The 23,989-nt window shown below is 38.8% G+C and overlaps 1 protein-coding gene across 7 annotated transcripts in view; it reads left to right on the top strand.

Moving 5' to 3' along the window:
• CELF2 (CUGBP Elav-like family member 2) overlaps positions 1-23,989 on the top strand; it is a 560,320-nt gene that overhangs the window by 246,182 nt on the left and 290,149 nt on the right. For all 7 annotated transcript variants that reach the window (XM_084506670.1, XM_084506664.1, XM_084506666.1 and 4 more), the window contains one exon: positions 9,582-9,617. Coding sequence is in view for 5 of the 7 variants with exons in the window: in XM_084506664.1 (XP_084362790.1) it covers positions 9,582-9,617 (36 nt within the window). In the remaining 2 variants the exon portion in view is untranslated. The remainder of the gene's footprint in view (positions 1-9,581; positions 9,618-23,989) is intronic.

The raw sequence follows: 23,989 nt of genomic DNA, 5'->3' as shown, positions 1-23,989 counted from the left end.
TGTTAAGTAGCAAAGGGATAAGAGCTGAAACCCAAATAGCAATCCACTTCGGATACTGTTTTCTCAATTGAAGTATAGATGGATGCATTGACCCTGATTGGAAATTCTTGAAGGATAATTCTGGTTAGTAGAAGCTAATGTGGAATTAAATGTGTATACATTTGTGTATGTATTCCCAGAAAAGCTAATGATACAATTCTGAATGCTGAACATGTTTCCTGCTCCTCTTTGTTAATACAGTGTTGCTTGTGCACTGCAATAAACTATTATTTCTGTGCTACTTCTGTAATTACATTTAATAATCAGCTCTCACAGTCCAATAGTATTAAATGTAGGAGTCTTTTCAACAAACTATGATAAATAGCTCCTTGCAGAACTGTTGTACTTGAGGAAGCTTTATGGCTCTCTTTGTAAGATTTGTCATTTTCTTAATGCTGCTTCAAAAAGCTTCTGAGCTTCGCTTTGGACCATCACTGTATTTTCCCTTCCCCCTCTGCCTGCGAGTGTAGCTGGGTAAATGAAGCTTAATGTGCCATTTCCAAGCACTGTGACACTCCTCCAGGGCTGGTTACATTTACCATTGCTAAAGTCTAAATAAGTGAGTTTTAATGAGCAGGAATGCTTGCTAATAGCTGATTCAGGTACTTAGTAGTCCATGTTATTTAACTGTGGTAGAATTACAGAACATAAATGGTCTGATGATTAATAGATGTACCTGCTATATATTTGCAGCCTAATAGTTTGTGCCATTAAAGAACAACCTTAACATCTTCTGGTTTGGATATGGTTATGGAGAAAAGGACTTCCTTGTACATTTTTCGTTGCTAGCATACACCTTAAAACATTTGAAATAATAATTTTACCATACCATCGATATTTTGTTCGGTAACATTAACAAACTTGGAGAACACTGGTGTACGTGCCCTTCAGCTTCCCAAAGTGGTCAGCTCTGCAGCATTGCTCTCTGCTTAGGGCTGTCAAAAATAAATTCAAGCTGTCCTTTTAAGGTCAGAAATAAGGCAGTGGATTAGATCTTATCTCCTCCTGTACCATTAATTTGGGGCAGTGGCAGAGGTACCAGCAAGAGCAGAGCTTGACCATATTTTTTTAAAACACTTCTGATCTGTGTATGGGCAAGTGGCAAGGGGGAAAAGGCAAAAACTAACAGATGAACAACAAATGAACAAGCATGAAGAAATAATAGCATCCAACATCTGTTGTGGTTTGCGCTGAGATACTCCAGAAGATTCTGCAGTATTTATGGAAATAGTGTAAAGGCTGTTTTGAACAGCAGCTAATGGGACACAGGCTGCTGTCTGGCAGGCTTGTTCAAAGAATCTTTTCTATGTTTTCCTATTCCATCCCATGTTTCAACCTGACATTGTTGTTTTTTGGATCACGAGGAGGAGATGTCAGGAGAGAAAGGAGCAACTGTTAGTCCTTGCTGAACCAGCAGAGAGAAAGGCAGTAACTATATCAGCAGGTGGATTAAAAGACAATACGGGCAGATGTCTGAAGGAGATGTTGGCAGTGCTGGCAGCATTGGTGTTCCAGGTACAGATGAGCTGCTTTCAGTAGCTTCTGAATCCAGTGAAACCTCTGTTAAAGATAAGCATCCAAAATGTAGGCAGGCTTTTCCAAAGTTGTCAAATGCTGCCTCGGAGCTGGGGTAAGGCAGCTGCAGCATTTTTCGAAGCTGGTTTCTATTTCCATAGCTGGGAGCGTAGGCAGAGGAGCTTGCATCTGCCCCTGGCACAGCATGTGGCCATGCCCAAAATCCCTGCTTCTGTGAGACTCTTCAGCTAGAACTAACCTTGTGAGATTTCTGACACTTGATGCTGCCTTGTGAGTGAAAAAATAGCGAGAGATGGCTGCTCTCAAAACTGGAACTCAGAAGCTCCTGGAAAGTTGTGGTTTTCTTTTTTCTTTTATTTTTATTTTTTGTTTTTGTCTTTTTGTTTGTTTCTGGTAGCTGTGAATGCAGATCCTGTAGAATGCGCGTTGTTTGCTAATTGAACTGAGAAAGCAAGCCTACTCTCTTTCTAAATGTTCATTCTTCTAAGATGCCTGTATTTCAGTATCTCACTTCATACCAGAAGTCCTTCAGGTTCACAAAACTTCAGATATTCCCCAAAACATGTCTGCCCAGCCCCACACTGGGTAAGAAAATGAATAAGTACTTGACTACTTAATAGCTGAAGTATCCAAGTTGTTCTAATTCAGTGAAGTATTTTGAGACCAGGATGAGATGCCATTTCTAAGCTTGGCTCAGGGTTACTTCTCTGAAATAAGTTTAAATAAAGCCTCCAAATTCCTTGAATGGCTTCAAGTCTGTGTTTATTAGTGACAACATGCGATATCAGGAAATCGTGAAGTTTTGAGCTGCTAACATGTGAAATTTGGAGAGACAGCCTGAGGTGTGGGCATTCCAATGGAAAACAGTTGTTAGGGTGTGTCTTTCTTTTTGTCATTCATCATTAAAGTGAAGAGATCAACATTTGACCCAACCAACAGCTGCTGCATGATAGAAGCCACTTATGTAAATGGCACATTGAACTGTTCCCCACGCCCCGCACAAATATGAGAAAGTCTTATATATCAGAAGGCACTTACTGCAGCCCTGTACAGCAGCTTAGAAATTAAGGAAGGAATCTAGGCCACCTCCATCTGTAGTTTTCAAATAATTTGTGTCTTTCTTCATATATCTCATGCATTTTTGTGAAAATATGACTTCTGCAGACTTAACACGCAATACAGACTCCTCCTTCAGTTCTACACCTGTACAACTGAGTATGACTGCAACTTACCACTGAGATTTCAGGTGTGATCCCCCTTCCATTCCGCTCTGTACAGCGGAGATGAGATGGTGGCAAAGTACAACGTTGCAGACAGTGGAAGCTGTAACATGAGCTACAGGTCAGCCAAATGCCCAGTGTGCAAAATTTTCTACCCGGCCAGGTCACATTAAGTTTAATGAGCATATGGGGAGGAACATCTGCTGTTTTAGATGGTCTTCTCATTTTATCGAGAGAAAGGGTATATTCTTCCCACTAAGCTGTTAGTTCCCTGAGGCAGGAGCCTATGCACCTCTTCTTTCTCTCCCTGTACTAACAGGGTGAGGATGTAGGAGCCAGTACCATGGCAGATTTCTCCTGCTTGTTTCTCCTGCTGCTTGCCATGCCCCAGAGAGCCAAATTCTGCACCCATGGTGCCTCCTCCCTTCATTTCCATGTCATCAACTTTCTAAATACAGTGCTTTCCAGAGAAAGCACACAGCAACAGCAGTCCCTGTACTGCAACAAAAATCTGCACATCCCTGATGGCAGGATCTGACCTTGGAACAAAGCACCAAAATGGGATCTTTCTTCTTCTCCTTCTCTTTGCCCTGGCATTTTTCCCCTCATGCCCCTGGCTAAATTGTATCCTATCTGTGTCCCTATCACCAATCTATAAAATGAGCATGCATACTGCTGTGTTTCTTCTACATATCATTTTTTATTTGGCTATTTAACATCAAAGCAGAAGTTGTGCGAGAGGGACACTCATCAGCCATCCTTGGTGTGTACTTAGCCAAGAGGCCAAGATCTTAGCTGGGTTTTGTAAGTAAATTGTAAGGAGTGAGGATATGATCCAAATTATTCTTTAGTTTGTAAGTTATAACATTGCTGTCCTCGTAGATGTTGGGGCAAGGGTGTGTTTAAGTGAAACCTAAATTTTTATGAAACATATAATAGTCACAACGAAGAGGGCATGTACTATTTGAGGTGTTATTTGTGTGTTGAATGTACCCTGGAATTCCATTGTTTTGGTGACAGGATCTCATCACTGAAAACACAGAGTTTTCTATCCTTACCTAAGGAGGAATGAAAAATTCAGAAGTAGCAAATTTAGAATAGTGAAAAATGCTGCTTTTAAAAATAAGCTTGGGAGAAAACAACAAGCATGTTTGCTCATGTCCTTTATCTCACTCAGCTAATCTTGCAGAATGTCAGCTTGTATAGAAATAGATTTTTACATATGAACTTGTTACATCACTTCCTAAAAAAAGAGTATTTAGCTTGTACTTAAATAGCACATTCAGAGACTGTTTATGCAGTATTTCTGCTGCAAATGTATGATACTTGTTAGCTTGCTAAACTCTGTGTGAAGTTTTAAAACTGCAGTGTACTTATTTGTTGTGCATTGTGTAAGAATAGCATGCTCTTTTTTTTTTTTTTTTGAATATTTTAATTTTTCCGAAATATGAAACTGTTTCTCAAACATTTTGAGCCTCCCTGGTCATAAGGCATGGTTCTTTACTTCTTTCTTTTTTAAAATGCTAAAAGCATATTATGTAAAGAAAACAAGACAAAACTGCATTCAAAATTACAGGACAACATTAAACACCATGTTTTATCCAAACAGAGCTTGTTTATTTTGATGAACTCCTAACAAAGCCAAGAAACTATCCAATTTAAGATGGGTGAAATATCTTGTGTCTCATAATGGTATTTCAATAGGCACTATTAATTCTTCCAAGTCTGCTTGGACACAGTCCCCCATGTGATTTGGGGAAGAGCAGAGACAACAATGTGCCTTTGGAGGTGCCATTTTTCAGCTGAAATGTGAAATCAATGTCCTGACCATTTGTGGTCATTAAAAATCCCATGGCAGTTTTCTGCAAGAGTAGAGGCATTGACTCCCAAGTCTTGGTGAAATTCCAGCTAAGTAATTATATTCCTCCTGATACAACTTTCCTTATAAAGCTAATTTAATGTTCCTCTTCAGCTGTTCTCCCCTGTTTTAAGTGGAAAATCTTTCATTTCCCTTTGTAAACCTTTCTTTAGTTCTGCTTTATACTGACAATTAGTAGCCATCCTTCCTCTTGCTGCATCACTGAGGCATGTCTATGCAGCAGCAATGTGCATGCAGACACGTACCCATACGATTTAAAAAGCTCTTTATTGATGGTCTGGTTAAAAGCCATTGAAATTAATGGGATGCATCCCTTTGAGCTGGTGGTCATAGGAGTCATCAATGCTAGCTGAGCCATGTTGTGGAGCCCTCTCTAAGCCTGCTTTTCTTGCCCTGCTGAGAGTTGCGTTGACAGGCTGTTGGTGCTATGGTGTCTGCTCCCCATCTGGGTGTAGACACTCAGGAAAGAGTGGTCAAAAGCGCCAGGTGTGTTGTTTGCTCTGGTGAATTGGATTTGCCTGTGGGGCAACACAAGGAAGAGCTTCATGGTTATGCAACATTTGGAAATAATTAAAAGTAGAACTTCTTAGTCATTAACATTATTGCAATTTGTTATACGCACCTTATCAGCATATCAATCTATGTCCACAGTGGAAAATTCCTGGGGAAAATACATAAATTCTCAAGTCTTCATCTAGAATACCTTATTCCTCTTCAACTTGTACCTATTTCTGTTCACAAATATATCTCTTCTGGGATGGTTAATGCCTGTGCAACTTGTCATATAGTGTTCTGTAAAGAGTTGAAAGTTTCACCCAAATCACAAGTATCAGCTTAACCTTTAGGCTTTTTGGTTTTGTTTTGTTGGGTGGATGGGTGGTTTTTTGTTGTTGGTTTGGTTTGGTTTTGTGCTTCATAGAAAAATAATGTAAGTGGAAGAAATAACTGCTGCATTACATGCCAGAGAATAAAATGTGCTGTGGTCACTCATTCATGAGGAGACAGGATCTTCTTACACTCTGGGTTCAAACAGAGACTGCTGGCTTGGATGCCTACAGCCATGACCATAGGACGTGGACACTTCTCTTCACAAGTGGGAAGATTTCTGCATTTGGGATGTTTCTGCTTGTATTTGTGCTGCTTTCTTTATAGCACACCATACAGATCCCTTCTTCAGTTTTGCTCTTATCCTTATGTCCTTATCCTCATATGCCTCATGTGCCGTAGGCGGGCTTTATCCTCTCCCCAAAGTGTGAGATGGAGAAAGGAAGAACACTGACACAATCAGAGGGATGTGTTGCTGCCTTTCTTTTTGCATCTTCCCCAGCACCCTGATGCATTGCTTGGCTTGAATTGATATGTTTTTCTTTCCAGAACAGAAACCATTCTTGATGAAGAACTAAGGCTTTCCAAAGCACTAAGGACCATGATTCTGAGGAAGCAAAAATTATTTCTAAGCATAGCCCTGACTCATATCAGTTGAACTCAAGCTTTCTGGTATGCATCTAGCAGAATACACACAAGATTATCCCAGCCACCCTTTAAACTCCCTCCTCCGTTTCTTGTGCCTCAGTTTACATCTCTGCAGAAGCACTGCATAGAGCATTAAATCAGACAGAAATGTTGTACTGTGAAAACCACCAAGCCGTGTTGTGCCAAACCCTGCATGTAGGTGGGTAACAACAGCTGCCAGTCAGCGTCTGAGAGAAGAGCACCATATGATTTCTCAGGGAACAAAACATTTAATACAAACACAACACTTTCCAGATATTCTGAAGAGTTCTCCTGAGCAACTTTCTCTCAACAAGGCTATTAGGCAGTAAAGTCTGTTTGCTGATCTTTATGCAGATCTTCCCACTTCCACTTCAGTATAAGGTTTTGACTAAAATATTTATACTTTTTTGCTTTGGTACACATCCTACTCGGATCCTACAGGAATTTCTCAGCCTGTGGAGAGAAATGACAAAGTGTGTGTGTGCGTGTGTGTGCGCGCGCGTGCACGCACAGTATTTGGTTCACCCACCCTGGCTTACTGGTTTTTGGGAACAGCTATGTGTAGCCCTCTCTGGAGAGAGCAGAGCCTTTTCAGTAAGTCAAAGCTCATTGCAGATCTAGTGAACAATTTGAAAATGTGCAGTTTGATTTCTGAAAGGCCATATGTGATGGGGCAGCATATTGGGGTGCAGACCTCCCACGTGGTATCCTCTTGGCTTCAACAGCATCTTTACCTTCCATATGTCTGTACCATTCTGCCCCAGATCTGTCCTATGTAGCTGAATGGATAATGCTGAAAAATTGTAACTGACCTTCCTGGAAATGCTGTGACTGTGCTTCATGATGTCACCATCTACCTAACAGCTTTTCCAGGCTCTTTAGCCTTGTCCTCTTCTGTCCTTAGCACTGCTGTGCATTAGCTCATCCCATTTGCATTGGCACTGATTTCAGTGAGATTTGGAGCAGTCCTGATGAAATATTAAGGTTTCCATTTTCACTTTTTTTAAAGGTTGTCCTTCTATGTTGTAGGCAGTATATGAAAATACGTGTTCTTATATAAAGATTTTTTTTTTCACTTGTGTTCCTTGTATGTGTCACTTAGAAGTAGTAGGAATCTGAGCATTAGTTGTATTAAGTCTAGTTTCAGTTTCTTGAAATGTTGCAGAATGAGTATCCATTATCTTTAAATAAACTTTAAGGGTATTCTTGATGACTAATTTGCTCCATAAGATTTTCTTTTTTAAACTCCCATGAAATGTATTTATAGAGCAGTGTTGCTATTCCTGATATTTATGGTACACTGACAGTGGACGTTAACCATCTTCAGCAGTCAGCGTACTATTTATTTCCAGTGAGGTTGCAAATATAATTGGGTATGTTTTCTAGGAAAATAATATTTTTAGCTTATTATTGTAAAGTTGTGGGTTTATTTTATGGTTTAAATGTTTGTGAGTTGATGAGAAACAGTAAAGACTTTAGATAGCTGGGAAGTAATCAAACTTCTCTTTTATTTGTGAATTATAGAGTTTTATTTGAGTTAGACCTGTATTTCAAAAAATCGTTACCTTACATATGTTTGTTTAAAAATGGAATTTGATCTGCCCAAATGTGAAACTAGCAACACAATTAATTACATTAAAAATGTATATGCTTAAGGTCTGCAACATGTTTGTTTAAGATTCTGATCACATTCCCATTTATACCACCATATCGACTATTTAATAATTGTTTTCATAAGGCTGGCATCTGTTGTAGAGTGGGTTATTTAACAAAAATGAAAATCTTTAGAAATTTAGATGCACCAATCACTCACTGCTCTGCTCAGAAGCTGGCATTGCAATTTCGGTTTAACATCCTCTTTTTGAACATACATTCTTCTGCTTCTTGCTGCTACTTGTGATTCGTATGGATATCTCTTTAAGCTGGATGAGCTACTGCTCTTTCATAAAATGTGGTCCCATACACTGGAGCAATAAGGTTTGTGCTATTCTGTTATTTGAATGATAGTAGGTGGCTAAAGGCTAGGGAGTCCCTTCAGAAGAAGAAACAAAGAAATGCTTAGCCTCACTTTTTAGTCCGGGTTCTTTCCTCCCCAAAAAAGCCTCTGAATTAAAGGAGATGGTACCTGTGGTTAGAGGTGGATAGGAAAAAAATCCTGACTGTAGGAACCATTTAGTGATCCAGTTCATTGATAGCTTCCAGAAAATGTTCCCTTAACTTTTTTTTAATGTGTAACTTATAAGTAGGGCTTGGAAAATAAAGTGATCTGATGCCAATGTGCAGGACAGTTAAATGAAAAAATACATGAAATGTATGGCTGCATCAAAATGCCCTGTAGAAACCAAGGCTGTATTGTTCCACCCTAATTTCATTTTCTTCCTCTTTCCGTTCTCTTCCTTTTCCTTCCAGCTCTCTCTCACCTTTAATGTTATTCTCATCATGGGCTATGGTTCATTCCTGGCACCTGTTAAATACTGACCTGGCAGCCCTTGCTGGGTGGGTGCTGGCACTTCTGAAAGGGCTCATATATGTGTTGGTCTGCTGCTGAACAGGGTGTGCAAGAAAAGGGTGTGAGAGATCTTTTTATTTTCTGTTTATTTCTCTGAGTGCACCCACAGAGCACCACTGTGATCTGTGCTTTTTGAAGCAAAACTCTCAGCAGATCAGGTTGATAGTTGGATTTTATGATCTTGAAGGTCTTTTCCAACCACGATAATTCCATGATTCCATGATTCTGTGTTTAGAGGGACCACAAGGACATACATTGGTGGTAGATCTAGGACGTATTTTAAGGACTGTGTAAAAGTACATATGTAACAATAACATGTTTAATTGTGCTCTAACTTGATGTAGCAGTTACATGAGTCCACTTCAGTATCTCACACTTTGTTCCCGCCCAGACATATTGCACATCCACAAAATATATTCAAACAAGTAAAATGGATCAAAAAATACATATATGGAAAATAACTATTGCCTAAAACCCAAGATAAGAAAGTTTAACACTAATGTAGCATTTTCTCAGTGCACGACATCATTATAAATGCCTTATGCCTCGTTGCTGCAGAACTGAAAAAGGGAACTTTTTCAACTGGAAAATTGGCCCAGTGCTGCATTTTAGCTATGCAGGATCATGCAGTGCTGGTATTTGAAGGAATGATAATTTTACACTTAAAAAATGAGTAATTGAGAACATTATTCTGAGGAAATCCTTAGATCACACACCATCATCTGTTTTTCACATTCTTGTATATATGACCATGCAGACATTGCATCCGCAAATGACACATTTGTGTACAAAATTGTGTGCATGTGCCTGCATGCCTATAAAATACAAGTAGTACAAAAGTACTTTTAAAAATGTATAGCTTCTTTAAGCACAAACTAATTTTTCCTTGCTTTTTGTCTTTCAGAGAGACTTCCACAGAGTTGTCTGGAGCATTACCAAGGTAAGCAAGTTGCTCTGAACTGACTCTGGGTATCAGTGGCTGGCAGCTGCTGGAAGATGCGTGACCTTTTGAGCCAGAACACGATCCTTTTCCTAAAGAAAACTGCTGGGATGCTGAGAACTGGGGATGCTGGGAGGAGAACACATAATGTATGCCATAAAGAGAAATATGACCATGAAATATTGGAGCAACCAAAATTCCACAGCTTACGGCAGCAACACATTGAAGTTGTTTTGAGGCTTAGCTCCGTTGTGTACCTGAGAAAGAAAAATCCTAGCTGTGGCTTTCTGCCAGCTGTGCAATGATACCCACTGCAGGTGGCATGGCTTTTGCTTTAAATTTCACCAGAGGGATGAGGAAGGGAAACCTGGAGGTTGGAGAAAAAAAGTATTGTGATCTTAAGGCATTTTCATTTGGATAGCAGAAGAACAGCTTAGATCAAATTCTTCAATGCTGGGAAAGCTTTTCATAAAATAATAGAACTAGACATGACTCCCTGACAGAGATTTTTGAAGAGAGACCTGCCTACATATTGTCAGAGGGTGTGCTAAAATGCTGTTATTATGCAGATAAAGAAAAGGGTGGAGAGAAGGGGAAAAAAAAAAAAAAGATATGTTACCCTGTCACATAACAGAGAGATCTGGTGAGCAAAAAGAAATGGTGCTCTCATTCCTCTTGCATCTTCTGCCACCAGTTTTGCTCTGTAAGGTGCAGGAGGGTTTAAATGAGGTAATGTTTTTTTTTTATCCTTTGATAAATAGCAATCTTGTAATTCATGTAAAAGTTAATGTTAAAAGAATAATTCTACAGAAAAGTCAGTTTTCTTTAAGCATAGTAATACATGTTTCTGCTTCCGAGAGAGACAAAAAAAAAAAAAAAAAAAGGCTACCTTTACGGCGTGTCGGGTTCATTAGTTCAATCATATAGAATCACAGAATGGTTTTGGTGGGAAGAGACCTCAAAGCCTACCCAGTACCACCCTGTGCCATGGGCAGGGACACCTCCCAGCAGCCCAGGCTGCCCAAAGCCCCATCCAGCCTGGCCTTGGGCACTGCCAGGGATGGGGCAGCCACAGCTCCCCTGAGCAGCCTGGGCCAGGGCCTCACCACCCTCCGAGTGAATAATTTCTTCCTAATATCAAATTTAAATCTATCCTCTTTTAGTTTAAAGCCATCCCCCCTTGTCCTACCATCACACTCCCTGACACACAGTCCCTCCCCAGCTTTCCTGCAGCCCCTTCAGGCCCTGGCAGGCCGCTGGGCGGTCTCCCCGGAGCCTTCTCTTCTCCAGGCTAAACAACCCCAACTCCTTCAGTGTGGCTCTAGAGCAAAGGTGCTCCAGCCCCCTTCCATCATCCTCGTGGCCTCCTCTGGACTCGCTCTGATACGTCCCTGTCCTTGTGCTGGGCCCCAGAGCTGAACGCAGGCTCCAGGTGGGGTCTGAGGAGAGCAGAACAGAGGGGGACAATCCCCTCCCTGCCCTGCTGCTCACACGGTGTTGGTGCAGCCCAGGACATGGGCTTCAAGCTTTCTGGGCTTCAAGCACACATTGCTAGCTTGTGTTGAACTTCTTGTTAACCCCCAGGTCCTTCTCCTCTGGGCTGCTCTCCATCCATTCTCCACCCTCCCTGGATTTGTGCTTGACATTACCACAGCCCAGGTGCAGGGCCTTGCACTTGGCCTTCTTGAACTTCATGAAGTTTGCATGGCATTGACTCATCTGTACTGATAAGCTGTGTAAATGCAGATTTTCAGTGAATGTGATGTTTATCCCACTCTCTGTAATGCGTTACCTTGTTCTGTGGGTACAAACTTGTTTGATTTATATCGGTTGTTCACTCATTAGATTCTTTTTATTACTTACCACCATTTGGATGTTCAAGCAAAAATATGACTGTGAAGTTTTGCCAAGCATTTGAAGTGCTGACCAATAGTCAGGCCTACCTAAAGCAAGATTTTATTCATTTTCTGTGCAAAAGAATTACAATTCTTCAAATACAAAGAAAAAGGAAATAGAGATTCAACAGAGTAGCCATTCCTTGATCTGTCTTCTTGATCTGGAATGTTTTTTTTTGGTTTTAGTGCTAAAATATTTCCAGTTTGACTACATGCCCCAAATTGGTTAGGTATTACATGACTAATACACTGGAAACATGCAGTCCTTGTACTGCTGAAATGAATTCCACTTTAAATTAAAGTTAAAATGAGATATCCAGGTGCTAGAATAAACATCCAGTTTCATACCTGCCATTAATGATTGCCTAAATGTGTTTTTTGAATTATTACCACAAGGCTTTAATTTCAACTGTGGCAAGACGTCGCAAGTAAAAATCAGATTATACAAACAATGTGCACAAGGCAATGTAATTATGTTATAAATATTAAAACCAATGATCTTGTCTAGATTTAAAATAAATGTTTACAGCTGTGTGCAGTTTGGCTCTTCTCAGCTCTTCTCTGGGATTCACCTGTTCCTACATTTCTCTAAGAAAGCAGTTCCCTAGGGCTTTTAATCTTATCTTATGATGTATTAATATAATATTTTATGTTCTTCATTGAAACTTTAAGTGAACCATTTTGCTGTTACTAATTTGTAACTGTGAAACTGTCTAATATTCCCTGCCACACCACATCTTCCCTACCACACCCCCACTCTGAAGCTACTTTATATCATATAAAATCTTAGTTGCACCTTGAAATAATGAAATTAATAACTACTTTTCCATAGTTACTCTGCTAGTTGTATTTGGTCCAATGGGGCAAAAAATAAAAAAAATAAAAAATAAAAAAAATGTATTTCTAGAAATATAGCTCTCACTTACTCAGCCAAACATGATACCTTTTCTCTGGGCAGTAATGGTTCATGGATATACTTATGTCCCAAGATTGATCAAACACATTTCGAACATTTGTAAACCTGGTGAAAGGGTCTCCACTGGAAGCCATGTGTGAGCAGATGTGTCTGTACTTGGAGTATTTTGTCTGCCAGCCAGAGAGATTTAGGCACTGATGAAATAGGAAAAAAAAAAAAAAAAAAAAAAGCAGAAAATCAAACTTCTGAATTTTACATAGTTGGTTTACTAAAGAGAAGTTAGAGGTTTGTAACCAGAAAGCTATGTAAGTAGTCAGAATTTACAGGCAAAGATTTCTTTTCTATAGTAACCAAGATTAGGGTCTTTATGTGCTTTTAAAAAAAATAGAAATAAAAAAGCAAATATAATGAAGTGTCTTGGAAAACGGTATACTATATTTTTAGTATAGCCATTTTCCATGAAATACTGCTGATTGGTTTCTAATGATTTTATCTAAAAGCAAGAAGAAATTACCTTACTTTTTGCCACTGAAGAACATGTTTCATTCATAGGAAGAAGTGGAAAAATCCGAGTTAGTGGGCATCATTTAGAAGGAAACCTAATAGATTAACTTTGCCTATAGAAAGATATAACAATATTCTCTATAATTATATTGTGTCAGTTCTAATTTACCAGTTATTTCTGATGATTTTAAGAAGCTCTGACTAGAGAAGGAATTGAAAATTTAAACTTTAAATATGATAAAGAAGCCTTACAATTTTTATATTAAATGACATTATTATATCTGTGAATGTATATTGTTTTTTCGAAGAAAGGCTTTCTGTGTGCAACAGCACATCAAAGAAAGGATCTTCACAAGGAAAACTTTATAATAATATTAAGTTGTTCATTGCATGACCTATTTAGAGTACTCAGATATTTCTTGTTGTAGACTACATAATTAAATTTTAAATGGAACATGATAAAGAAATTATACTGGTGATCTCTAGAGATTTGAATACCCTATTTGGATCTTTACAAGAGTGTAGCGAAGGCATACTTTAAAATTTAATAAAGGTCTGGCCTATTTTTTTTTCTTTTAGATGTTCTATAGCTGCTACGGCAGTCTTATTTCAAACTGTATTTGCTCTCCACGTTATATACTCAGTACTTGCAATAAGAGACCAAACTGAAATTATTAAAAGTATATATACCTTAAATTGAGAAAAACCCCGTTACGCATGATGCAGAACAATTAATGAATGAAGATAAGCTCCTAAAGACTTGTTATAACCAAGCTAGCAACCACCCCTTCGTAGACCAGTGTTTAAGCCAAGCCAGTGAGAGGAATGGTACCATGTCCGGGGAGATGTAATTTAGTGAGGTGGAGTGCTCATGCACAGTGCAAAGCCCTGCGGGCACAGGGGAGATGATGTTTGGAGCTTAAATGAGAAAATGCTCTGCTTCAATATCAAAGGAATGATTTTAGTCTCTAGCCTCTTCTGTTTGTTTCTGTGAAAGGTACTTTATATTTAAAGAAGAACAAATATTTTAAATATAGAATAACCACATGGATTATTTATTTACTTAATACTAGGTTAGTAATGATAACAGAAGTAAAATTTGTTTTACTTTTCATCTTTTATGTAGCGGTTCAATTTTGCATTTTACTCAGGGGGATTAAAGTTTAAATGGTCACTTCCTCTTCTAGGCTTTTTTTCTAGGCTTTTCTTATTTGTTGATTTAAGAAAATCAACAAATAATTTGCATAGATATTTTTCATAGGAGGAAAAAAAAATCTCTGCAGCCCCTGCTTAAGTCTTGAGCATAACTCAGTAAAACTTAGATTTTGAGGTAAAGGCCATTTAGAATTGTCATTGAAATTTTTTTGGAAGGGTGGGAGAAAATCTGCAATAGAATATAACAGCAAGGATAAATTGATGTGTCAAAAAGTTATATTCAGTGTGGAAATTTAAATCATTAGCTTCTCTTAAAATAATTTGTAGTCTTCATATATTTTAAGCCAGCAGTCTGGAGTAGGTTACAAATTTTAAGCCCTCTTGATTTGATGCTTAATTCTTCACTCTTTCATAGATTTGTTTAATGGTGCCTAAGTTTCATTTACTGTAGAGACATGTTCCAGCGTGTCTACAGCATTTTGAAAATAGAATTTGAGTACTGAAGTCATTTCAGTACTTTTGAAAAATGTTAACCTGCAACTTTACCATTATTTAAATCTAATGCAACTAAGCTTTTATCTAAAGGGAAAAAGAAGAATTGACAACCCACCATATGACAAGCAAAATGAAATCTCTTGATCACTAACTGTCAGCAGTCTTTCTAATACTATTGTGTTAGGGAATGATATGTCTTCCAAAGAGCTAAGTACACAAGGTTTTGAATCATTTCTGTCTTGACAGCCTAACCCAAGTAACTACTTGTAAGTGCTTGGATGAATTATAAAATCTATGTGGCTCTGTAGAGTGAGTTAATAAAACATCCATGAGCATTTTAATTACTATGAAATGAAAAGGATATTTTTTTCTGACAGTAATAGACGTATGGACTAAATCCAGATCAGTTGCTATCTTCATGGGTATTGCAGGGACAAAGGAGATGGGGTTAGTTTCTGTCTGCTTTTTTGTTCCCCTTCTGGTTGAGGTGTTCTACCTAGCAATTTCTCTCACTCTGAGAACATGAGGTTATACGTTTTTCTTCTTGTGCTTCGTATATGATGGATGTCCACTCATGTCACCAGTGCTGCTTTGCTAGTGATGCCAGGCTTGAACACCCATCCACTGACACTATACATCTCTCTCTCCTGGTCTACAACAGAATTTTCCTTACACTGATACAAGATTTTCTAAAGTTTTATTCGTCTTTATATAAAGCAGGGATTTGGTGTAGTCCATTTGTGACCCCCCTCTTCAAATGGAGACATTCTGCTTTCCACTTCCAAATCTCTTCTCAAAATTCACTTTCATTTAAAGGCATATAAATAATAGGTCAAGAAAATGTTGCTCATCCCAGGTGGCAGGCAGTGGTAGCTGATAACATTAAAATCTCTTGAATGTCAAACTATATGCAGCTAACCAGAGTTAGTCTTTGGAAATTATATCATCTTGTATCTTTTCTGAAACCACATCATTAAAAAGAAGAGAAAAAGATTCCAACTCTCAATATTTAATGTTCTGGAGTCAACTGTCTCAAAGAGCAGTTTTTTCATAATTTCGAAGCCTGCCACTTTCTGAAGAAAATCATTATTTTAAATTGAGACTCAATGTAACTAATCACTAAAAATCTTACATTTGACCTTTTTCTATGCCTCAGATGCTTATTTATAAATAATACTTTCATACAACTTTTGAGCTGTTTTTCTGTACTGCAGGCAGGACTGCCTATGATACATGCTATACAGGAATGCCTTGATGCTGTATGGTACTTCTGAGGTGCAGTAATATAAACAACAGTAATTATTTGGAATAGTAACAGGTTTGATGTTATTATAAGTGAATCTACTTTTCTGAAGGAATAATATAAATGTTTTCTCTTTACTATTCTGATTTCTTTTTTCTAAGTAAAGCTTCAATATCATTAAAATGTGACATGGAGTTATTCCTTCTGGTAGCTGTCGGCATTTTTGTTGTCATTTTACTTCCCTTTTGAATTATATATTTATTTATTTTTTACAGCTGATGTTAATCTTAATACACACTTATGTGCAATCTGATCCCTTTCTGAAGAGGTATTTTTAAAATCTTAAGAGGAGTCTAAGGAGCATAGAGGTGATTATCCATATGTGCTTACTGATGACTTGCATTCAAAAATTATGAAGGTACTAACTGTAAGATTCACATTGCCTAAATTTAGTGATCATAAGCATCCTCAGTCTAAAGAACCAGGAGAGAAACGAAGAGAAATAGGTGCCTTATCTCAGGACAGGGTGAGTAACCTTGGGGAATTGTTTTTCTTTCTCTGCTGTCTGAAAGTAGAGCCTGGGGGAATAGCGTAGACTAGATGTTTCACCTGATGATAGCTTTAATTTAAGGTGAGTCCTAGCAGACTGAGTTTTAGAAGTGTTAAAGGAGCAAATGACGTAAACTGGTGCCTGCTGGAGTTTTGAGGACGTTGGCATCCTTAACCTCGAAAAACTTTCAATATTTGGTACTTAAGTCCTAAATATAGACCTTGGGAAGGAGGGGGAAAGTCAGAAGAAGTGATTATTGGACTTGATACAGCTCTGACCCAGAAGGCAGGTAGCTGTTTTCAACATGCAGAGCCTTCAGAAATCACTGTTTGCAGTGTAGAAATGGCTCCTAATTATACATAGCCTTTAAATCTTAAAATGAGTGTAAGTGATTTTACTCAGTAATCTGGCTTTTGAACCCATCACTGTTTTTCACCAGCAATCGTTAGCATCTCTCACAAACATTAATGAATTTGACAAATTTGACAGCAGATCTTTATCTTAAAATTCAGGTAGGGCTTTTATTTTTAATCCCTATTGTAAAATTCTGAAACTAGACACACATTCCTTTTTTTTTTCTTTTTTTTTTTTTCCTGTTATTCACCTTTACCAGACTTCCAAGCTTCTTTTTAACTTGTCATACAAAGCCTTGCCATCCATACGTGCCCAATGAGGATAATGTGCAGCAGAAATGAAAGGACTCAGATCTCTTCATTTCCATTCCTGAAGGTGAATTCCAAGATCGTGATTATTTTTATTTATACAGTGCCTAAAGAGTGCTAAATACTTTATGGAACAAATAAAAGACCTCTTGTAAAAAGCACGCATTCCTATAATCTAATTTTAGTCTCAAATCAGGCAGTATGAATGCTAAGCAGCAGGGCTTGAAGAAAAACGGAAGGTATATGAGGGCTACACTAATAAGATTGAGCAGTTATTTAGGTTCATTATCTGTTCCACTTAATAGTGCTGCAGTATCTTACTGGTTTAAGTTAAATTTACATTGGTCTGGGGAGAAGATTTGACTGACACAGGAATAGTATTTCTCGGGCTTGCTCAAAAAATGAGCCTTTGAATGGCAACCTGAATGAAGACAGAGAAAGGGATCAGTATGGATGGGTTTTGAGAGGTCAATCTGATGTAAGAAACAGCAAAGGGGACAAACTTAATAAGACATCCTTCCCCCTAGCTTCATTTTCTACTCAAAATACACGTTCACCAAGTTAGTCATTTGTGTGTACCCTTTTCTTGAGTGATGTTTAAGCACTTAAGATCATCAGAAAGTCAGTGGAAAGGACAAATCTTGTTAGGAATAATTTGAGATGTAAATATACATTTGGAGAAAAAAAAAAAAAATGTGTATACACATCTGCTTCTGGAGAAACAGCCCAGAAACAGAAGTTTAGGAGTGTTTTGTTGACATGGAGGAGCTTTCTCTTAGTATTTTTGCTACAGCATAGGTTAGGCATGTGACTGTTCTGGAGTTTTATCACGGAATCACAGAGTGGTTAAGGATGGAAAGGAGCTCTGGGTCCATCTGGTCCAACCTCTGCTCAAGCAAGGCCACCAGAGCAGGGTGCCCAGAACCATGTCTGACAGCTTCTGGAGATCTCCAAGGAGGAGATCCCACAGCCTCTCTGGGCAGCCTGTGCCAGGGCTCCGTCACCTACACAGGAAAGCTCTGCCTCCTGATGTTTGGATGTCAGGCCAAACCTCTTGTATTCTGGTTTGTGTCCATTGCCTCTTGGCCATGTCCATTGCCTCTATCCTGGCAACAGCCAGACATCATCTTCTTTGCATCTTCCCTTCAGGCATTTATAGATGTTGATAAGATCCCCCTGTTCTTCCTCTTCTCCAGGCTGAACTGTCCCAGCTCCTTCAGCCTCTCCTCATAGCAAGGTGCTTCAGTCCCTTGATCATCTTGATGGCCATCCACTGGACTATTTTCAGTATGTCCAAGTGTCTCTTTTGCAATGGGGGCCCAGAACTGGACACAGCACTCCAGGTGTGGCCTCACCAATGCTGAGCAGAGGGGAAGGATCACCTCTCTTGACCAAATGAACACTTTGCCTAACATGGCCAAGAATACACTTGGCTTTCTTTGCAGCAAGGGTGCATTGCTAACTCATGTTCAACTTGGGGTCTACCAGGACCCTAAGTCATTTTCTGCAGCGTTGTTTCCCACTGGGTACCCTCAGCATGTCCTGGTGCCTGGGGTTGTTCCTCCCCAGGTTCAGGACTTTGCACTTTCTGAATTTCACAAGGTTCCTGTCAGCCCTCCTCACCAGCCTGCCAGGACCCCTCTGGATGGCAGCACGGTCCTCTGGTGAATCAGCTGCTCCCTCCAGTTTGTCTGCACATTTACTTTTATATCATACACTTAGTAAAGAGTTAGAAATGAACTGCTGATACACAGGATTTTTGTGTGTGTGATCGTTAGCATTGGTCCCTGAAGAGCAGTTGTAAGACACATTGGGACAATGTCAAGAAACCTGCACCAATAGTCCTGGGACAGCAAAGACACTGCTTTAGTTCTCTCTTCAACATTCTCTGCCTTCTGAGCATCACTTTTGTTTATGAAATACCTTTGTATCATTTACAGAAATTGCAAATACATGAATGACTCCAAAAGATTTGCTATGTTAGCAACACTTAGAGAATCCTTACTAAAGTATTTAGGTGTAAAAAATAAAACACCAAAACCCTAGCACATTTCCCTAGTGTTCAAGGTTAACAGTTTATACTTCATCTACATTATATTAAAAACATTTTTACTGGAGTCCATAAATGTTAAACATTTTTAAAAGGCAATGATCGCAGTGGGATTAGATACATTACATAAAACCAGACACAAGACCTGCAAGCAGTAATTGGTGACTGTTTTTTTATTTTTGGAGGGTGCTGACTTGAGATTCCTCCCATGAGGTGATGCAGATTTTCACATCTGGACCTTGCCATTATAACCAGGAGGTCCCTAAAGCTCTTGTGGTCAGCAGAAGACAACTGAGAGCCCTGATCTCAGGTGTTCAGAGCAATCTCATAGTGGAGCTGTGATACTGTTACTAGCAATGATGTTTTGCCAGTTCAGAGCCACTGAGGACCTACCCCACTTTCTTTATATGTTCTCCTGATGTATTTTGCAAGCTGTGCCCTGCGCAGCACTTCTACAACAGCAAAGTGCCAGCGCGGCGTTTCTCTTAGCTAGGCTATAATGGAACATATTTTTCATTCCGACCCTTGGAATTTTAATGCTTTTGCACTGTTTCCTGCAGGGAACGCTTAAGTTTCAGCAAAGCCATGATGTTGTAGAGGGGATGCAAATCATGTCTGTTTGCCATAATCTGTTTTTAATGAATGAGCATGGAGAAAGGAGGGAAGAAAACAAGGTGCCAGGCTTCACCTAGCACAAAAAATGGGTTAATCAAACATACTGGACAGCTGCAGGTGTCACAGACTTAGGTTCAAATAGCAAGTCCATATTTCTGATGCAGGCTCTTAATTCATGCTCTTAAAAGGCAGTTGTGGTAGTTAGGTAATCTGCCAAGGCCAGGAGCTCAGGAGCCCATCTTTTACCTAGAAGCTCAAAAATTATTTTCCTCATCAAGTTTTTCTGTTTGGGGGTGCAGAGGCACCTGCACTAATACATCCATGGATGCCGAAGAGATCGTAGCTTCCTGTGTCTCAGGCGCTGTGAGCTTTCATTCCAGGATCACATGTGGAAGTAAGCAGAAGTTCCTGCGACTAAAAACTTTTATTTAACAAAAATGAAATATTACTATTCATGTCATGAGTAATTGAATCCCCAGATGTTCTCATTCTTTATCAATGGCTGGGGACAATATGACTCTAGATAGACTGTGACAACATGAATTGATTTTTTCTTTATTCTTTCTTTCTTTTTTTTTTTTTTTAAACCTGCAAAGTGACTGTTTTTTTTTTTAGCTGATTGCTTGAAGCTGACATTATAGGCTGTGCAGCTGTAAAAAGGACCTTCTCATTTTCATTGAGAATAAATAAAATAAAGTATTGCAGAAATAGCTTTGCTTTTCCCTGGCCCTGCCTTTGCAGAAATAAACAGAGATAACTTGGATAAAGCAATTGAATTTGGAAAGGCATTCACAAGAAGAGATGGTTGCTGCTAACACTGAATATTTAGAACATAATAATAAAGCTAATCATGTTACCAAAAAGCCACCTGTTACTTTCTTTATTTTTTTTTCTAAAACATAAAGGTCATTTTGTTGTTTTTGAATTTATAGCAGAGATCAGAAATCCAGCTCTTATAAACCTTATTAAACGCAAGGTAGTAATTCCTTATTAAAGTTGAGTAGAAAAAGAAACCTTGGCCACTAACATTTCTAAAGCTGTTAAAGATAGATGTTTCCATGAAGGAACAGAAGCAGAAAAACTTTAAGTGCTTGTTAAGGCACACACACACAGTGCATACAAGCAATAAGTCTGTTCTGCTGAACTGTGAAATTGCACTGAGTAATTTCTCTAATAACAGCACAGATATTGCACCTCTGACCCCAGTGGAACTGCGGGCTTGCTGCAGCAGCTGGTCACGGCGTCAGCAGAAACTCGGGCGACCTAAGCGCAGGCTGCAGCGCTGAGCAGTGGGAAGATGAAGAGAAAGGTGGCAATCAAAGAAATGTGACATACAGCTTGCAAGTGTTCTGTCTGATTTAAAAAATTCAGAAAATGATAACAGTGAAAGTACTTCATTTATTGATTGATTGAGTTTTCTTTTAGCCCCCACCCCATGACCTGTTTTTCAGAGGAGTCCAGAGCTGTGTGTGTAACAGCTGCCCCCAACTTGCAAAGAAAGTATTCAAACCACTATGAGTGCACAGCAGCAGAAACTTCTAATTGGCATTTCATTGTGGCTTTTTCTTACAGAAAGGATGCAGTGCTGATGGTTTTTTTTCTCTGTGTTACAGAGAATGCCTGTAGAAATATCAGTTCAGGAGTTGAAGCTGGGATTTAAAAAAAAAAAAAAAAAAAAAAAAAAAAAGCATCCCCCAGGAAAATATTGTGCATACAGAAATGGGAGAAGAAATCATATAAGAAAAAACATTCAGTTAAAGCAGTGCCTTGTATCTTCTATTTCAAAGCTTTCAAGGTGAAAGAGAGCGATGTCGTTTAAAGGGGATATGATTTGGCAGAGTTAGGAACTCATGCCACAACCCCAGACCTTTTATGGTCACTTAGAATTAATTCAGAGTTTATAAATTGAAGATTTAGATTTCCGTTGAAGTTTTACTGTAAAAATAGCGAGTCTGATGCACGACAAGTACTTAGTTGATTGAAAATACTAATCAAAAGTTTCTTTAATGACTGAGAAAAATTTTGTCAGTTCTTCTTTCTTTTGGTGCTGTTTAGGGCAAGTCAGTGAGAGGTTCTGCTTTGTTTCTTCTGCCTTCCATTTTGTCTTGTGAGTGACTGACTTTCTTCAGCAGTTCCATCAGGTAGTGAATGTGACATAACAGGAAATAAATTCCCATCAAGAGTTTCTCTCACAGTAGCAGGAACATAACAGACATTTTAGATATTAACCCATTTGAAAAATTCAGAGCTCAGGCAGGCGTTGAAATACTGGCAGTCAGGTTTGGCTTGCTATACTAATGCAGGTTTTTGAATTTTGATCTTTACCAGGTGATTTTTTTTTTAAGTTCAGGAATGCTGTACAGTCTTGGTAGTGGGTGTTGGACAATAAAAAATATGTGGTGGAAGCAGTGCATCTTTATAGCAGCATAAGAGTTGTTGTTCGGGAGGAAGCCAGCAGTTCATCTGGCATTATTCACTAGCTGCTTTGACAGACAAGCTGACAAAGTCTAGAAGAGGCAGATCTGGAAATAAATATCTGCAAGAAAATCCTCACTTTCCCTATGCAAACCTCTTTTCATAGCAGTAAGAAGATGGTTTATAGTCTCTTTTTCTAAGGTTTTCAGAACTTCTATGACTTCTGATATTCTGCTCTTTTGAGAGATACAGATGTTCGGTTTTCTTCCAAATTTCAGCTGTCATTTCTTCTGATGAACCAAACCCCAAAACAGGTTTTAGATCAACTCCATTCTGGAAGACAAGACACAACATTAAAGAACTGTGGCAAGAGTTCACAAACTGATTACTGATAAATAACAGCAACAACAAAATCTTTTTTTCCCTTTATTTCCTTCATTCTGCATGCATCAAAACCAGTTTCATGTGACTCTCTAAAGGCTTATAAGATTCATAGTCTCCGTAAATCTCATGTTGAAGCATCAGCTGTAAGATAAATCAGAATGTCCAGAGCAAAACCAAAACCAAACAATCCTTCACCAAGCCCACCCTGAATATTATTCTTCCAGTGTAAGAGCCTCTCAGAGTAACCAGAGGCAATTCTCTTGGTTGATGATTTTCCTGCATCCAGTACTGCCCGTGCAGTGCTCACTGGTGGGCTGCTGCTCTCAGACACATGATGCACCAGACATCTTTTGCCTCTCTCACCATCTTTTCTAGTCCCTACATTCAGAAATTCTCAAAATGTGCCTTTCCAAAAAATCTACTCCAATCATCACTGCCTGTTACTGGACCCGTACGTGTTTTATGATTCTGAGTCTGGATAACTGAGATATGATTTTATAATGAAAAAACCCCTGAGGGAAGCATGGAGATGTACTGTGAAAAGATACAGACATTTTGTGTTTTATTTGTAGGAACAATACTCCCTTTCTTTTTAACAGAAAGGAATACTAAATTAAAGAATAGACTTGTGTCTCTTGTGAAGCTCCTGAAGATACACCAGTTGTGGCTGGACTAAGTACATGTGTTAAAATTGATATGATATATCAGGCTAAAATTTGGAAAAGATACCTGATCAGATCACTGATAATATTACTGTCTCCTTTCTTTCTGCTAAATCTGCAACCTTTTGAATTCAAAGTGAATGCTGCAGCTAGGGAAATTCAGGAAGACACAAGTAATGGGGGCTATTGATGGCAAACTCCATACTGGAAAGCTGTCTTGTTATTGAATGCAAATGTGGCTTAGATATGTAAATTATATTCAAGATTTCATCAGTAAGGCTTTAATGTATCTAGAAGCTATCTTAAAACATTTAAATAAAATGTTAATTGAAAGTATAGAATAGTATTAGCAAGCTCTTTCAAAGAAAGCTTCAATTCTAGGCACGTAACAAGGAAGCAAGAGCTCTGATCTAGTCAAACAGAACCTCCCATGGTAAAAACCTATAATTGTTTTAAAGTTCTCTAAAAACCTACATCTCTGTTCTCATCTCATCCCACACACTGTGATATTCCTTATGTTCCTCACTCTCTCCTCTGAGCTGACTTTCTTTGTAGCCTTCTCCCACTCCCAGCGTGCTGCCTTCTCTCACCTCCTACGCATGGAGCTGCCTCCTGCTGCCCATACAACAAGCACTTTTCTACACATCCCAGCCCTTTCCTTGAGCTCATCTGTGCCAAATTCCCCATGAAGCCATCAGGGTCTTGCCCTGCATCAAAATCCAGAGGGTAAACTTTGTTTCCAAGCTCAGGAAAACTTAGTAATAAGCCAAGCAGTGAATTTAGATCTTTAGAGACATCATCAGATGGTGCAAAGGACTGTTCTTTA

This window comes from Aythya ferina (genome assembly GCF_964211825.1).
Source record: "Aythya ferina genome assembly, chromosome: 1".
Taxonomy (NCBI): Eukaryota; Metazoa; Chordata; class Aves; order Anseriformes; family Anatidae; genus Aythya; species Aythya ferina.
The sequence above is the reverse complement of the archived record's forward strand: the minus strand, read 5'-3'. Positions and strand labels throughout refer to the sequence as shown.